Raw genomic sequence first — 18,792 nt, 5'->3', positions numbered from 1 at the left:
TTTCTGGTTAAAACTGGTTCTTGATTCTCTTGAGCTTTATTTTATTAATAGCTCTTGAATTTGGACTTAGAATTGGTTTAATGTCAACTTTCTCCTGTTTACAAAGGGGAAAGCTCATTTATTTTTCATGCTTCTTTGTCATGTTGTTCCCTTTGCTTCTGAGAAAAGGGCACCAACCTATTTAGATAGGGAAGTTTAGGCTATTTATAAAGCTAGGCAGGTTAATTGAAATTGACAGCTTGGTAATGTCCTCCTTGGTGAATGACGCACATGGGCTTTAGATGATGTTGGCATGCTGTTTTCACTTATAGTCAGGAATCAGCTGGAGGAATTTGTGTGCTTTGAGCTTCAGTGTTGACGTAGGTATTGAGTACAGATATGTTTTAGGAAACATCTCATTTCCATATAAATGAAGGAAGACTAAAAAAAGAATTAGATGGCTTGCCCTTAAATTCCAGCTGTTATCACAAGGATGACGAAAATATTTCTTTTGACTTTCTGGAAAAACAGCTTTGGTTGTATTCAAGTGAAGTGAAGTTATTGCAGGTTTATTCAGAAATACTGCTTGTATTCATTTTTGGGAATCTTTCTTCAGCCATGTGTACATAGATTTGAAAAACTATATTTTTTGTGTGCATTTCTGTAAACTCCAGGTTTAATCTCTTCAATTTTAGAGAGCTTCACTTAAGAAATTTGCAGTCACATTAATAACCTTGTTAATGTGATTTTAATAAAAGGTAGAGGAGCTACAGTGTTCATCTCTCTTATGTGACAAAAACTGTGGGTTTTGGGGTTTTGTTGTTGTTTTGAGAGCATAAATGATTCACTAAAGATCTTACGTAAGTGGTGGCATTGACACTTTGTTCATCTTAAATAATTTCGCGCCAATGTTCCATATTTTTAGTAGTCTCTCATCTGATAATTGCTAATAGTAATTGAATTTCTTGGCAAACAAAAGAAGATCCAATTTTCAAGCACCAAAATCATTTTTATTATACCCTTGAAGAGTTCTTTGTTAGTCATTAAAATGTAAAAATCTCTTTAAAGTTGATGCATGACTTCAGGAGCATAATAAGCAGGAACTGTTGAATGCAGCTGAGTTTTTTTTTTTTTTTTTAAGCAACTCTTATCATAATTAAGATCACTTGAACTATGAAATTGATATAGTCAGTTGGATATGCAGTTGAATCTGGACTGGTGTGAGGATTTTCTCTAAATTTCCTTGGTATGTACTTATCTATTTTTTTTTTTAAGATTTTATTTATGTATTTATTTGACAGAGAGAGAGAGATCACAAGTAGGCAGAGAGGCAGGCAGAGAGAGAGAGGGAAGCGGGCTCCCTGCTGAGCAGAGAGCCCAATGTGGGACTCAATCCTAGGACCCTGGGATCATGACCTGAGCCGAAGGCAGAGGCTTTAATCCACTGAGCCACCCAGGTGCCCCAACTATTGAGTGTTTAAAGATAAATCAAACTGTCTGTGTTCTCAGGAAAGGAGTTTACTAATTTTAATCTAGTCATTGAATCCTTGGAATTGATTGCTGGATCTGTGGATATTTTTGAATCTGCACCCAAAATTTTAGACTTCTTGATAACAGGGATTTTTGTATTTCATCCCTCCATTTGTTCATTTGGTAAAGATTTACTAAGCACATGGATTTGCTCCTGGTCAACTTCTGTCTTTAACTTTCTTCTCATCCATATTAATGACCCAGATTTCTATGCCAAGGGTTTTCTGAGAAAGACAGGTGGGATCTATTCCAAGCCTCACAAGCAACTCTTTCTATCCATTGTTGCCCAGAAACATGTGGAGAATATTGTAAGGTAATTGTAGATATAGGTAAACTTCCTAAATCTGGAAAGCTTAGAACCTGGAGTCTTCTGGAGCCATAAATAGAATGCTATTTTCAAGTAAAAGCAGGATTGGACAGAAGGAGATGTCCAGAAGTGATATAGATCCTAGGACCACTGTGGCCAACCCTGGAGGTGTTGGGATCTCTGGAGTCATATTGACCCTTTGTGTTGTCCCTAATTATACTGAAATGACCAGACCTTTATACCCACATACTGATCAATCATTGGAATAGTGGCCACCACACATGACCTTAAGCTACAAGTTCATTACAGTTGAAAGTTCATTATAGTCCCTAGAAAGGGCTGACTGCTGGTGTCTGTTTGCCCAGAGCATTCTCAGCAAGCAGGGCATCAGGTTCTCCACACATAGGGGTCTGGGCTGAGGCCATCACGGTGCCCTTTGTAGGGAGTAAACTGTGAGCATTATCTTGATGGTAGAATGGCTTCTTCAGTTCACTTAATTTTCCAGCTCTGAAACATGAATATCCTGATTTAGGATGCTAATATAGGGTAAATTAGTTACGGCTAAGCTGAACATATTTCCCTTATTACTTTTTATCTAGGTGTTAATATTATTTAACTCTAATAATAGTGACTATATGTCTTTGTTTATTCAGAACAGCTGTTTTCCTGGGACTACACAGTTTAGGCCTGTTGAGATCAATCACATCTGTTAATTATTCTTAGTATCCTTAACATTCCCAGACATTTCTGTTTGGAATGTGAATTGTACAGTCATTCTACCTAGCATTTTTATTTTTAAGATTTGTTTTCATGTTTATTCTCTAAATATCTTCCTAATGAGTAGAATACTCTATTCACTTTTCTACTTATTTTAAGAGGTAGAAGTGTTCTGGATTAACTTTTGACTTTTGCTTTACTTGATCCTAAAACAAATGCCTTTCATCTTTATCAAATTCTTTTTTTTAAAAATTTTTTATTTTTTATAAACATATAATATATTTTTATCCCCAGGGGTACAGGTCTGTGAATCTCCAGGTTTACACACTTCATAGCACTCACCATAGCACATACCCTCCCCAATGTCCATAACCCCACCCCCCCTCTCCCAACCCCCCTCCCCCCAGCAACCCTCAGTTTGTTTTGTGAGATTAAGAGTCACTTATGGTTTGTCTCCCTCCCAATCCCATCTTGTTTCATTTATTCTTCTCCTACCCCCTTAACCCCCCATGTTGCATCTCTTCTTCCTCATATAAGGGGATCATATGATAGTTGTCTATCAAATTCTTTATTGGCAAACTTTAAAATGTAAAATCACAACATATTCCAGAAAGTCTTTGACTACAAATATTGTAATGTATTATCCGTCCCCTTCCCCATCAAAGTTATATCTACAATGGCCTTACCTGTGGTTTATTATTTAGCTTAATGAATATTAATTATGAATGTTTCATGTCCTTATTTACCCTTTTGGTCAGGGAATCTGGGACTTGAAGTGCTTCCCTGTTGGAGCTGATCTCTTTTTTCTGGAAGGATATGCTGACCTGTTCAGATTTGTGTCCTAAGGAGATACGTGTTGCTTAGAGATGGGCAGTTTTAAAGCTGCCTTTCCAGAAATTTTGTGGTAATAATAAATTTAATTTTACCCAAGGTAGATTTAATAACCTGCAGGACCACTGTTTTCACAAGGAAAGCTAGTTTAAAACTTGTCATGGGTTCCAAAATATGTCTGAGCACTGAACAGAAGCAGGTCCTCACTGACTTTCATGACCTACCAGGAAGTAATGTGGTCACTTTAACCTACGACTGCTTGCTGCTTTTTTCCCAAGTTTTGTTTCTTTGCACTCTTCTCACTGTTTCTGTGCTAGTTGTGGCTTAAATGTTGTATAGGGAACCGGGTTCACTGGTGGACTTGGTTATATCCATTTGTGACTCTGGCTAGAAAAGCCAGCGTGCTGCTGGTTTTCTTTTGATATTTGGCATTCCATGGTGGACAGTATCTTTCACGTCTCAGTGTGCTGCCAGTGATGTAATCATGTTCCCTTTACAAAAGAAGAGAACTATTAAGGATGTCATGGTATGACTTGATGCCTGATTTTTGTCGACAAATGAGATTCTAACACATGAGTTATTTAAATAACCAAACATCTGGCATTCTACACATTTGCGTGGACTCAAGAGGTCATGGAGTTATACAAAGAGAGATAGCTTAAAATTGAAGCACAGGGAGCAAAACTTAAGAAGTTGGTATGTTGTATGGATGCCTTTTCTCCTAGGTACCTATAGCATCAATAGCAGTAAGTTTATCTGAAATGTTAACTTAATTTTACTCCATTGTCTGAGCTTTAGAAAGAAGTGATTTGGATAGTATTTCCTTTTTTCTGACTTAGTCAGAAAATCTTGTTGGGCATTGAAGAGCTATTTCAGGGTAAACATAGTTTTTTTTTTTTTTCCTTTTTTTCTTTCTTTCTTATGAAATCGAAGCCCCTGACCACTTACCTAAACACTCATTGAGTTTGATTTCCAGCGCTTTGATGAAACTGCTGCCTCCTTCCAGTTTTCCTTGAGCTTCAGAAACTAGGGTGTCATTAGAGTCAAGCTGCCTTTGAAAGTTAGGAATTACGACTGATCTTTGATTTTATTTATCATTTGGATGAATTTTTTTTTTTTTTTTTTAAAGATTTTATTTATTAATTTGACAGAGAGAAATCACAAGTAGACGGAGAGGCAGCCAGAGAGAGAGAGAGAGGGAAGCAGGCTCTCTGCTGAGCAGAGAGCCCGATGCGGGACTCGATCCCAGGACTCTGAGATCATGACCTGAGCCGAAGGCAGCGGCTTAACCCACTGAGCCACCCAGGCGCCCTGGATGAATGTTTTAAATGGTCATGTGTTTCAGGGCTACAATTCTATGTAACCACCTGACCTAAAGGATGTGGTCTGTGTGAGATTATTATATAATCACATAATGCTACTTAATAGGAGTGAATTTGAGAAATTTGGTTCTAAATACCCAAAAGCTGAGTTTAGTCAGCTCAGAAAGTAAAGAAAGACTGGATTTCTGAATCAAAAGAAACCTAGCTTCCATCATTTAATTTTTCCTTTAAAAATAAACATTTATTAAGCACTATCAATAAATCAGTAAATTGATGAGTCCTGAACACTAATATAGTCCTTCCTTGCCATCCATTCATACCAGGCCACCGTTCTTCATTCCACCTTGGTTCACTGTCTGCCTCTCCAGGACTCCTGTCAATATCCCCATGGATGGTGTTCTCAGTGATCTCTCTAGTGATCTTGTCCTTCATCCTACCTCAGCCCCTCACTCCAACATCCTATCCCAGATGTTATCATTATCAATAGTAACTGTGGTCCTTCCAGGATCTTAATCTAAGGCATCCCCAGCTCTGACGTCCACCTTGAACCTCCCTAGCTCACTGCTTCTAGTACCTCCAATCCAGCAACCTTTTGGTCATATTGATTTTTTTTTTTTTTTTGGCCATATTGATTCTTAAAAGCCATGAATCCCATCACCCTGTCACTGTATCTCACTGTCCTGATGACCTTACTTCCCTATATACCCAGTTTAAATTCCATGTCATTATTTGCTTGGCAAAATCCAATCTCAGCTAAACCCATCTTTAAAACCTCAATCTTTTATTTTTATTTTTAAATTTAAATCCAGTTAGTTAACATATAATGTATTAATTAGTTTCAGAGGTAGAGGTCAGTGGTTCATCAGTCTTGTGTAACACCCAGTGCTCATTATATCACATGCCCTCCTTAATGTCCATCACTCAGTCACCCCATTGTCTACCCCTTTCCCCTCCCTCAACCCTCAGTTTGTTTCCTATGCTTAAGAGTCTCTTATGGTTTGTCTCCCTCTCTGATTTCGTCTTGTTTTATTTTTCCCTCCATTTCCCTATGATCTTCTGATTTGTTTCTTAAATTGTGCGTATGAGTGAGATCATATGATAATTGTCTTTCTCTGATTGACTTATTTTGCTTAACTTACTAGCCTCTAGTTCCATCCATGTTGTTGTAAATGGCAAGATTTCATTTTTTTAAATGGCTGAGTAGTATTCCAGTGTGTGTGTGTGAATGTGTGTGTGTGTGTGTGTGTGTGTGTGTGTGAGAGACATCCTTTGTATCCATTCATGTGTCGATGGACATCTAGGCACTTTCTCTAGTTTTGGCTATTGTGGACATTGCTACTATAAACATTGCGGTGCAGGTGTCCCTTCGGATCACTACATTTGTATCTTTGGGATAAATACCTAGTAGTGTGATTGCTGGGTTGCTGGGTAGCTCTATTTTCAGCTTTTTGAGGAATCTCCATGCTGTTTTCCAGAGTGGCTGCACCAGTTTGCGTTCCCACCAACAGGGTAGGAGGGTTCCCCTTTCTCTGTATCCTCGCCAATATTTGTTGTTTACTGACTTGTTAATTTTAGCCATTCTGACTGGTGTGAGGTGGTATCTCACTGTGGTTTTCATTTGTATTACCCTGATGCCAAGGGATGTGAGGCATTTTTCTTGTGTCTTTTGGCCATTTGTATGTCTTCTTTGAAGAAATGTCTTTTGTGTCTTCTGTGCATTTTTTGATTGGATTATTTGTTCTTTGGGTTTTGAGTTTGATAAATTCTTTATAGATTTTGGAGACTAGCCCTTTATCTGATAGGACATTTGCAAATACCTTCTCCCATTCTGTCCATTGTCTTTTGGTTTTGTTGACTGTTTCCTTTGCTGTGCAGAAGCCTTTTATCTTGATGAAGTCCCAAGAGTTCATTTTTGCATTTGTTTCCCTTACCTTTAGAGACATGTCTAGCAAGAAGTTGCTGTGGCCAAGGTCACAGAGGTTGCTGCCTGTGTTCTCCTCAACGGTTTTGATGGATTCCTGTCTCACATTTAGATGTTTCGTCTATTTTGAGTCTGTTTTGGTGTATGGTATAAGAAAGTGGTCCGGCTTCATTCTTCTGCATGTGGCTGTCTAATTTAACAAATACCCTTTCCTAAACCCTCAATCTTAAGTAGAATGTTACCAGAGAAAAACGTCATCTTGCAATTGATGTCACTTTTAGTCTGAGAGTAGTAATCTCCAGGGGCCACTCTTGCTGCCTACCATCCTGCTGCCAGATCCTGGTCCTTTCACTTCTCCGTTTTCCTGGATGACATTCCCCTTCCCTCCCCTTCCTTTCGCGCCCCCCTCCTTTAAGATTTTATTGATTTGACACAGAGAGAGAGAGAGAGAGAGAGAGAAGGAGCACAGGTAGGCAAAGCAGCAGGCAGAGGAAAAGGGAGAAGCAGGCTCCCCACTGAGCAAAGAGCCCGACACCAGCCTTAATCGCAGGGCCCTGAGATGGTGACCTGAGCCCAAGGCAGACGCTTAGCTGACTGAGCCACCCAGGCACCCCCCAGAAGACTATTTCATACTTTTCTCTCTTCAACACTGCCGCACACCCATCCTTACTTTTTACCAGTAATCTAGTTTCATGTTTTGCCAGGAAGATAGATGCAGTGAAGAGAGAACTTTGACAAGCTCTCGCCATTGCACACACTCCTGTATCCGCATCGGTGCTCACACATGCCTTCCTCCCGCACTCTGGCTGAATGCAAGGGTTCCTGTCAACCTCTCCACACTAGACCCCTTCCTCCCCCATCAAAGCCATAGTCTTGGTTGGTCTTCTGTCTCTTCATTTCATTAATTTTCTCAATCATTTCTTCCTTTATCGATCATTTTTATAAGCCTGCAAATATGCTTTTTTATTGGTCTTACAGAAAAATTCCCTTTATTGACCCATATTTTTGTCCAGTCAGTTGTTCCTCCTTTTTTTCCCCTTTACAACAAAACTTCTCCCAATAATTATCATTACTCATTGTCTCCTGTCTTCCCTCTCCCTCTTGATCTAGGCCTCTTAGAAGAGGCTTCTAGGCTAGCATTCTCCTACTTTTCCTCCAAACTCTTGGATTTTTTTTTTCTTTTCAACTTTGCTGATTATATTAGTTCTCACTGCTTGTCTTTTTAACATTGGATTTTTCCTCTATGTACTCACATACACTTACTTGTCAATCACACCCAGGCCCATGTTTTTTAGTGCTGTCTTGATGATGAAGACTTTCAACTTCTATATCTAACAGTCTGTTTATGAGCTTTACATTAACATCTGAAGGCATCTTAGATGTAACCTCTCCATAAGTGGTATTTCATCCCAGCATGCTTCATGGTTTGCCTTTCCTTAGTTAAGGGCAACTCTGTCCTTCAGCTTGCGTGGGTGAGAAGCCTTTGAGTCATCCTTGGTGTTTTTCTCTGACTCATGCTCCATAACCATTTTATCAACAAATCCCTTCAACTCTATATTTAGACTATATCCACAGAGTCTCACACCTTTTCTGCAATTAGGTGTCATCATCTCTTACTGGTATGGTAGTATCCTGTAATCAGACTTGCCATGTCCCCTTGCGTGGTTAGAGGCTATTCACCAAGTACCAGCTAGAGAGATGGAATGTAGGTGAGAGAATGGCAGGATTTTACTCAATGGCTTCCTGTCTCCCTCACCTAATTGTTGACTCACTCATTGTCATAGTTAATAGAGAGCTGACAGGGACCTGCATGGCCCTGTCTGATCTGTGTCACCTCCCTACTTCCTGCCTTTTCTCTGATGTAATAAGAAATGCCCGTACCCCAGGACCTTTGCACTTGTTGATGTCTATGCCCAGAACATTTATTCCCTCAGATATATGCATAGTGTACTTTCTCATTTCCTTCAACTCTCTCTGTATATGTTACCTCTCAGTGGGACCTTCCTGATCCTCCTATTTAAAATCACAATAGCCCTATCTCCTGTTTCTAATTATTTTACTCTTTTTAGTATCATGATTCTTTTGTTATAGATAGTAAATTGAGCCTTAGGAAGTTTAGTAATTAGTGGAGATAGCACTGAAAACCAGATCTGTCTTGACTCATGGCGCAATCACTGCATGTGTTAATTTACCCATTGGGATACTCTGTGTACGAAGTTTGTATCAGGTTAATTTCACTATAATATGTAGGAAGTCATCATTTTGGCACAAGTTATGTGTGTTCTTATCCTCCATCATTACCTTTTTGGGAGAAGATAGAAACAGTTTTTTTTTTTTTAAATTTCTTTTCAGCGTAACAGTATTCATTGTTTTTGCACCACACCCAGTGTTCCATGCAATCCATGCCCTCTCTAATACCCAACACCTGGTTCCCCAACCTTCCACCTCCCGCCCCTTCAAAACTCTCAGATTGTTTTTCAGAGTCCATAGTCTCTCATGGTTCACCTCCCCTTCTAATTTCCCTCAACTCCCTTCTCCTCTCCATCTCCCCTTGTCCTCCATGTTATTTGTTATGCTCCACAAATAAGTGAAACCATATGATAATTGACTCTCTCTGCTTGACTTATTTCACTCAGCATAATCTCTTCCAGTCCCGTCCATGTTGCTACAAAAGTTGGGTATTCATCCTTTCTGATGGAGGCATAATACTCCATAGTGTATATGGACCACATCTTCCTTATCCATTCGTCCGTTTTTAACAAACAGTTCATGTCATTGCAGCTTGTTGGAGAGAGTTGTTAAATTAAGCTGTTTCCTCAGAGCAAGCAGGCATTTGAGTAACAGTTCTGAGAAGCTCAACTTTGCCACCTTCTAGCAGCAAAAAAGGCTGTACTTAGTGGCCCCTGGGTGGTTTAGTCAGTTGACCATCTGCCTTTGGATCTGGTTGTGATCTCAGGGTCCTGGGATCGAGCCCCACATGGGGGCCTCTGTTCGGTGGGGAGTCTGCTTCTTTCTCTCCCTCTGTGTTTTCTCTCTCACTCTCTCTCAAATGAATAGGTAAAATCTTTAGGGGAAAAAAATAGCTGTATCTACGTCCTGAGATGATAAATACCCAAGTCCAGGGAACTCGAAGTGGCAGGGAATAAATAAGAACACTGCTCACCTAGTTAGGGAGGCTCAGGCATTCCAGAGGTATGTATTCTACAGGAGGAGGCTTGAACCTTACGACTAAGGAATTGTTCATAGTTCAATGGAGTCCTGGATTTTCAGAGCTTATCAAGCTGTTCTCCATCAAATAGGGAACTGATGAGTGATAGAGGTCACAGTTTCACAAGATAGTCACAGATGGTGATGAGTATGAATCATGCTTTTAAGTTTTTGCAGCTGCTTAGAGAGTGTAGACTACAGGATGTGTCTGGCTGGCATTTCCCAGCACCTGCCCTATTTGTGATGCGTATTCAAAAGGAGTGATTGAGCTGAGAGTGAATTCTGTGCAACAAGAAGAACTGGTGTCCCTCAATTTTGGGACTGAAATATGAATCCCTGATCTGTCCACAGACTTCTAGTCACCTGGCCAGACTGTGGTCATTATTTGTGTCTACCCAGCTTCCTGAACTTAGGATTTTTCTGGTTATTGGTGGACAGGTGGTGAAATTTCAAATGAGAATTGAACACTAGTAACATGTACCTTGTGTTTTCAATGTGAAGCCTGAAAAGTGTTTATCAAGCTCTTTTAATTTGAAGAGTCTCAAACTCCAAATTCTGTATTTTTCTTAGTATGTAGGGCTGAAATCTCTGCTCAGCTCTTTGGGCTTCCAGCTGTTATCACGTCTATAGGGTTCTTCACGTCTCCTTCAGCCATAGAGGTCAGCCAAAGATTTGGATGGAGTATACACATGGACTTTGGGGTACCCCTATGTGGTGTTCTTTTAGGGGCTTGGTTCCTCAGTGTCTAGCCACTGGCACCCCTGAACCCCTTTCATTCTCTCATAGCTCCGAGCTAATAAAGACAGAGTCTGTCTTGTCTGAATCCTAGCAGTCTCTTGTCACAGAGAATGCAGAGTCCCCTCAGGGGCCAGGACTTATAAATGTTATCCACTGCCCTTCCTTTCTTTCAAGGGTCAAGGCCTCTTTGGTTTAGGCTGCTTTTTGGCTCTCCAATGCCTTTAAGTCACTCATTTGTTACATTGTGTCCAGAGTTGATAATACGAGTGGGCAGGTTAGTCTGTAAAAGAGCTACTGGACTCCTTACTGAATTTGTAACCTTCACAAACTGATACATAATTTTCATTGTCATTCAGTTCAAAATACTTTATAATTTCCTTTTAATTTTTTTGAGCCGTGGATCCTTAGACATATTTAAAGTTTTTTTCTAATTTAGGATTTTCTAACTCTTTCTGTTATTGACTTCTAGCTTAGTTCAGCTGTAGTGAGGGAATACACCCTGTAATGATTTTAATTGTTCAAAATTTGTTGAGATTGGATGTTTAGCCCAGTCTGTGGTCAGTGAATTAACTGCTTCCTTGTAAAGGGTTTGTATTCTTGGCTGTTGTCCTGCTCATGTCAATTAGGTTGTATTTGCTAATCATATTCCGATCTTCTCTAGTCCTGACTTTTTATTTTGGTATGCTTTTTCTGTCACTTACTGAGATTGGTGTATTAATATCTCCCTCCATATTGGGAATCTATCCACTTTTTCCTTTTAATTCTGTTAATTTTTCTTATTTGGAGCCTGTGTTGTTCCATGAGTGTAAATTTAGAACTATGTCCTCCTCCTGACTTGAACCTTTCAAAATGATGAATTTTCCCGCTTTATCTCTGGTAATGCCTTTCCCCCTAAAGTTTACTTTGTCCACTGATCCTGTGGTGACAACACCTTGTTTTGCTTAAGGCTTTCATTGTTTGTTTTCTTTCTTTTTTTTACTTAGGATTCTTCGGTTATCTTTATTGTCTCAGTGTTTTAAGTAGTTGCTGTTTGCTTTCTTTTATCCCAGAGTGACAACCTTTCTTTCAGTTGAAACGCTAAGATTACTTACAGTTAATATAATAATTATGTTTGCATTTAAACCAGACCTCATGCTAATTATCTTCTATTTCCTTCACCTTTTTTATGCTCCGTCACCATTAACTCTCTGAATTAGACTCTCTCTCATGCTGTGCATTGTATCACTCCCATTTGTCATATTAACACTAATTTTTCTTTCTTTAGGAAAAGATAGAGTTTTCAACACACCGTTGTGTGAACAAGGAATTGTTGGGTTTGGAATTGGGATCGCAGTCACTGGGGCTACTGCCATTGCAGAAATTCAGTTTGCAGATTATATTTTCCCTGCTTTTGATCAGGTAAGAAGGTTTCATTTTACTATAATTGAACATTTTTTTAAAGATTTTTGTTTATTTATTTGAGAAAGAGTGAGAGAGAGTGAGAACACAAGCAAGGGAAGGGGCAGAGGGAGAGGGAGAAACAGACTCCCTGCTGAGCAGAGGGAGCCCCCCCCATGGGGCTCGATCCCAGGACCCTGAGATCATGGCCTGCGCCAAAGGGTTGTTTAACTGACTAAGCCACCCAGGTGCCCCTATGATTAAACATGTCTTAGATTACATCCGTGAAGTGTTGGAGTTTTGCTTCCACTCTCCCAACCTCTGATCTTGAGGATTTTTTGGTCATCTTTGAGCTCATGCATTATGAGTTATTTTATTATGGGCATATATTTAAAGATCTAATAAAATGGTTAAGGAAAGGGATGACAATAAAAGACTCCTTGTGACCTGTCCTTTTTCTCTCCCCCTAACCCCCCACCCCTAGATTGTTAATGAAGCTGCCAAGTATCGCTATCGTTCTGGGGATCTTTTTAATTGTGGAAGCCTCACCATCCGGGCCCCTTGGGGCTGTGTTGGCCATGGGGCTCTTTATCATTCTCAGAGTCCTGAAGCTTTTTTTGCTCACTGCCCAGGAATCAAGGTATCCTCATTTATACACTTTGTTTGATCTCTGTTGGATATTTCCATTCTGGTTTGTTCTGTTAACTAATATGCTTATCCAGAGGAAAGCAAACAGGATTTGTGGAATTTATGTGAACTTAATTGCTTTTTTAAGAAAGGGAATATTTATTTTAGATCAGCTCTCCAGTTCCCAGGTTTATAGAATATTCTTGTTGAAGTAGCACTGGCTTAACCCTGACATTAATTTCACCAACTATAAATGATGAGACAGAGAACATAGCTGGTTTAACTTCCCTCTCTTTCAAAGCTCTGTTTCTTTCTAATGGGGCTTTCTCACTTAACTGATTCTGGGTAAATTTTAATAGATATACAGTTTAGTACATATTTACCTCAAATTCAGAGGGATAGGACTTTTGCTTCAGTTTAAGAGAAGCCTCTGTTATCCAGATGTGTTTTCCAGGTAAGGTAATACCCCATCAAATAATTTTGAAGCATCTCTCTTTTAAAGCTGTCTGTAATAATCTTAAGTCTTCCACAATAGTTTAGGTATTTTGATTAAAAAAAATGACATTTGGGCATATTTTATGTTTTAATTTTTTACATTATCTTTTCCATTTGTATTTGCTAAAGAGCCTTCCAGGGCATCATGATAGAAACTCCTAGGTCCACCCAGGGCTGTATGTGTGTTTGAGAACATGAATTGGCTGTAAACATGTGTCTGTTTTATTTTTATAAAGTCACACTTTTTTTTTAATTGAGTGGAGGTTGGATAATTTTTCAGCATAAGATGGAAGCGGTAGGTTGGGACAGAAGCCACATTTGAAGCACCACTTACTTTATTTATTATTATTTTTTAAAGATTTTTAAAATTTATTTCACTGAGCAAGTGAGCATAAGCAGGGAAAGCAGCAGAGGGAGAGGGAGAAGCAGGCTCTTTTCTGAGTAGGGAGCCCAATGCAGGACTCCATCCCAGGAACCTGGGATCATGACCTGAGCAGAAGGCAGATGCTTAACCATCTGAGCCACCCAGGCATCCCTAAACACACTTATTTTTGTGCCTGAGCTGAAAACTGATTGACATTTAAAGTTTATGATCTTACCCAGCACTTTTAAGAAGAGATTTTTGTCCCCTCACAATCTCCTTTCTTCACTTGTCCTTTTCCCTCTTTTTAATCCCAAATGGAAATAGTACAAAATGCTAGAAATACATGAGGAAAGCAGATGAAGAGAAACTAAAGTAAGAACCTAAATACATTGTGTATTATGGTAAGCAACGTGTTCAGAAGTCTGTTTTACAGAAAAGAGTGAGATTTGTGCTACTTTTTAAAAATAATCCTTCAGTTTAAAATGGTGTAAAATTGATTTGTAAAGCCAAATGTAGTTTGTTTCAGGGAATCTCATTTGAGTCTTTAAGGTAAATTCGGATTTATTTGAATAATGCTTCCCATGTAACACTGGTATTCACTGGTATTTACGTAATTATTTACCAGTTGTTAAAAACTAGACATAAGTTGTGATTTGAGGCAAAATGATATAGTACGAGCTTAGGGTCTGGTGTTAGAACTGTGAGAGAAACCGTGGTCAAACAATCACTGTAACTTTGGGCAAATTATTTGATCTCTTTTTTAATCCCTTGGTTCTCTTTCTAAATTGGGGAAAATAATAATAGTATGGGTTGCTAAGAAGAGTAGTATCCACATAGAGTGCTTGGCCCAGTTAACACATGTGCCATCTTCTGTGATCATTCTCCTCCTTGTCAAAGCCCTTCTCGAGAAGGTTCTGGAGCCCTTTCATCTCATCTGGAAGTGGGCAATATCCACACTTTTCTTTCACTGTTGCAATAATCGGACATTACAGTGCCCAGATCATAAAGTTCAGTGAATTATTTTCTACTTAGGAAATGAAGACCCTGTGTTTCATGGGAAAGGAGGAAATTTTGGTATCAAAATTGGAGAAGAGTTACATGCCCTTTGAAAGTAGCAGTAGGGTATAAGTGGAAAGTATTTTTTTTATAGGTGAATATAGGAAGATACTGACAACTTTGCTTCTTGCAGTTTCCTTTTAATATATGTATGGAAGTTTAGCTTTTTAAGAGAATAGTATCATAGCTACTAGACTGTGATTGGCATCTGATAAATACTTGTTCAACAATGGAATTTTGGGGGGATGGGACAATATGTAACATTTATAATGGTAATTAGGCTAAAAATGCTCTGCAATTAGTAATAATTAGTTACTGAAATATCTCCCCTTCTTATAAGTGAGTTTACTGGACTGCATTTTGTATCAAAATGGTCTTTAAAAAAAAAAAATCTGTTTTTACAGGTGGTTGTACCCAGAAGCCCTTTCCAGGCCAAAGGACTTCTTTTGTCATGCATAGAGGATAAAAATCCTTGTATATTTTTTGAACCTAAAATACTTTACAGGGCAGCAGGTAAAGGTTTCCTTTATTTTATATTTGTGAATATCTTTATGCATTTTGTTTTGCACAGCTCAAAAAAATTTTAACCTTTTTGTTTTGTAAGTTTGATTTATATTTTCCTTGCTTATAGAAAATTCTCATTGCTTTCTTCTGTATTTAGTTTGTCTTTCACTGTTTATTTTATGCTAACTTTAGGCAAAAATCCATCCTTCTGTTTTAGGTTCTAATTGTGGAAACAAAGGAGCAATGTGAAATGGTAGCAAGAACATAGAGGCTATGTTTAGCTAAATAGTAGATGCTTAGTGAGTGTAGGTCGAACAGAAGAGTGAATGAGTGCATTGTACCAAATAATAATCATATTTTCTTCTAGCTATAGGTCTTTCTCTAAATCAAGATACCTTTGATAGCAAAGGGGGCACTGACAATGCTGTGGTTTCAGGTCAACACTGGAATGACTGTCTAAGGCAAATCGAGATGTTCAGTCACCCTACCTTAAGCATGAAATCATAATTCTGTAACCATTCATCTGTGACTGCTTCTTTATCACCTATAATGAAAATTTTTTTTTTTAAAGATTTTATTTATTTATGTGACAGAGATCACAATTAGGCAGAGAGGCAGGCAGAGAGAGAGGAAGGGAAGCAGGCTCGTGGGGCTTGATCCCAGGACCCTGGGATCACAACCTGAGCCGAAGGCAGAGGCTTTAACCCACTGAACCACCCAGGTGCCCCGAATAATGGAAATTTTAAATATCAAGCTATTCTATCTAAATTATATTTTATTTTGGATATAAAGAATATTGCTTTTGTAAATCATTCATTTTCTCAAGTCGTTAGCTTTATCATTTTCTGTTGTGATGAGACTTACTTACAATAAAGGGCACAGATATTCAGTGTTCAGTTTGATAGCTTTTTTTTTTTTTTTTTTGACAGTCTTACACATCAAGGTAAAGACTGTGAAAAACAAAATCTAGAACAATCTCCTCACTCCAGGAAGCTCCTCCTGTCTCTTCTCTGCCAGCCCATTTTCTCTAACCCAAACTTAGCCACTTTCTGATCCTGTCCCCGTAGAGTAGTTGCACATGACTTAGGGCTTTGTAGAAATGAATCACACCATGTGTATCCTCTTGTCTTTGCCTCCTTTCTCAACCTTATGTTTTGAGATTCATTCACCTTGTTGCTTGTTAGCAGCAATTTATGCCTTTTTCATTTGCTGAGTAGTATTTCCACTGTATAAATTTAATCACGATTTATCCATTCTCCTATTAATGAACAAATGTCCATCACTGTTTTCAGTTTTTGGCTATTTTGTAGAAGGTTGCTAGGGACATTCTTGATCAGGTGCTTTGTAAACATACTCTTTCTTTTCTTTTGAATAATAAACATCCAGGAATTGGAACTGGCGTTTCACAGGGTAGATGTTGATTTAACTTGGTAAGAATCTACTGAAGAGTTTTTCAAAGGAGTTACGCCATTTTATACTTTCATTGGAAATTTTTCAGAGTCACAGTGCTCTTAAGTTAAACATATTTTCAATGGAATCTTTACATTTTTTAGGAACTCTGTTGTGATGTATATGTCATTATGGAATTAAAAGTAACATAAGAATTTAAAGTCTTGAAGTGAATAGGAATACACAGATAGTGTACACTGAGTAACTATTTGATTGTTAATTACTTTAGATCCCCTATGGATATTATATTTATAAGTCCTTATATTTATAAGTCCTACCAACTGTGCTAGCTTATCAGCTAATGCAGATTTTTGTTTAGTACATATTTAATAAATGGAGAGTGAAAAAGAAACTTAGGAAAGTAATATTCATTTGGCTGCAAATTTTGAAAGCAGGATTGGAAAGGGAAATGTATAATGTTACAGAATTCAGCTAAGAGCTTGAGAAATTTGTTGTAGCCTTGGCACTGGGAGAGAGATTATGAAAAAACACTGATGAGGAATGGGGTTCAAAAGTTTTCAGAAGTTTCCCAGTGATTATGTGCCATTTCAAGGACTTTAAGTCTGAATCTCTCCTTAGATCCAGGGGATCAGTAAAGAGTAAAACAGGTTCTTTCACAGCTGGAGAGTTTCTCTGCAGAAGAAAGTAGTCTAGGAGAAAAGAGCTAGCCACCAAAACCTTCATATCCATCCATGTTCTCTGGAGCTGATCCCTGGACCAGCAGCCTACGCCTCCTGGGAGCTTATTAGAAATGCACATCGTCAGGCCTCGATTCATGTCCTGCTGATTTAGAATCTCCCGAGTGAGGCTCAGCTGTCTCTTAGCGGCCCTCCCAGTGACTCTGACTCCAACTAAATTTTGAGAACCAATGCTTCGTATCAATTCTGAAGCAGTAACTGACGCTGTCCATCTCCATTTATCTTATTTTATTCTTGGCTCTTATATAGAATTCAGGATGCTCTTATCCCATGGTTTTCTTAGACTTGGCTTCTGGTTCAAATTGGTGTCTTACAGTTGACCGTATTTTGGCTGCTGCTTTTATTGGAGGGGAGGGGAGCAGGGGAGCTCTGCCTGTTCTGCCACTGACTCTTCATTGGCCTCCATGCAGTGGCTCTCTCCATCTTTGTTCATCTCTCAGGTCTGCCTCACGCTGCTGGAGGAAACGTCAAACTTCCGGTTGTTCAGAATGATATAAAAAGGAATGGAGCATTTTTGATTCAGTAACTTGGGATGCTTTGTAGAAGACATTTCTGTATTAACAGAATCAGATAACGCAATGAAAGAAGATACTTTAGATTTATCACAGAGGCCACTTAGAAGTGGTGGCAATGGGAAGACTTTTAGTGTCCATAAATAAAAATTTAAGAGGTTGAGTATTATTCCTACATTCTATTTGAATTTTCAGCATACATTTGGGAATAGTTAAAATAGCATAGACCAAAGGTATGAATCTTTATATTTAGAGTTGTTTAAAGGAATTCATAGTGGGAAGGTTCATGCATGTATTTTAAATACTAGCCTGGCAATCCTTTGCAAAAATAATCGGAAGTGGTATTCATTATGTTATAGCCCATTTATGTTAATTACTAAGTAATCTTACTTAAACGGAACATAGTCTTATATAAGGTAACTTATGAGTATAATGCAATGTTTATAAAATCTATGTATGTGAGCCCTTATATTTTATTTATGGAATGACCTCTTAAACATAGATATATTCTTGAAGTAGATGATTCTACAAAAGTTAGATATATTATTTAGGCTAACAATAAGGCCTTAAGTAAGTAAGGTAAGGCCTTAAGTAAGATAGAACTTTGTTTCTCTCTCACATAAATGTCAGGATACCAGAATCCTTCTGTCTGGTTTCTCTGTTTGTGACTCTTTGGCTTCTGGTCCCAAATGGCTGCTCTGCTCCCAACATCAAAGAAACATTTCAGCCACAAGGAAAGGGGGAAATAAGGAGAGGGGAAGAGAATTCTCCTCCTCTTAAAGAATGATTTGGAAATTATACTTATTAAATCTGTGCATAGTCTGTTGGTCAGGACTTCATCATGGTGCCACAGCAGTCACAACGGAGGCTGAGAAAAGTTGCCTTTAGCTTAGTACCCAACTGAAAATTTTATTATACGATGATGGGAGATGGATATTAACAACTACCAGTATCTGCCATGGTTGCTTGAATGGTTCCCAGAAGAAGTTGTAGATTTTAAGGAGGGAAGAGAACTGATAACAGTAATGATTATTACCTTGGACCCATAGTCTATCTCTGAGAATCTATTTCAGAGATAACTTATAAAAGTCTGAAAAAATATCAATGTTCACTGCAGCACTATAAGAGCAAGGACTAGAAATAACCCATTTGTCCATT

At 38.5% G+C, this 18,792-nt stretch overlaps 1 protein-coding gene across 3 annotated transcripts in view; it reads left to right on the top strand.

Annotated features, from left to right (window-relative positions):
• BCKDHB (branched chain keto acid dehydrogenase E1 subunit beta) overlaps window positions 1-18,792 on the top strand; it is a 216,324-nt gene that overhangs the window by 30,300 nt on the left and 167,232 nt on the right. For all 3 annotated transcript variants that reach the window (XR_004284879.1, XM_032339191.1, XM_032339193.1), the window contains exons 4-6: window positions 11,817-11,950; window positions 12,414-12,569; window positions 14,876-14,984. Coding sequence is in view for 2 of the 3 variants with exons in the window: in XM_032339191.1 (XP_032195082.1) it covers window positions 11,817-11,950; window positions 12,414-12,569; window positions 14,876-14,984 (399 nt within the window). In the remaining variant the exon portion in view is untranslated. The remainder of the gene's footprint in view (window positions 1-11,816; window positions 11,951-12,413; window positions 12,570-14,875; window positions 14,985-18,792) is intronic.

Source organism: Mustela erminea, chromosome 4 (assembly GCF_009829155.1).
Source record: "Mustela erminea isolate mMusErm1 chromosome 4, mMusErm1.Pri, whole genome shotgun sequence".
Taxonomy (NCBI): Eukaryota; Metazoa; Chordata; class Mammalia; order Carnivora; family Mustelidae; genus Mustela; species Mustela erminea.
This window is presented reverse-complemented; position numbering and strand designations above follow the sequence as displayed.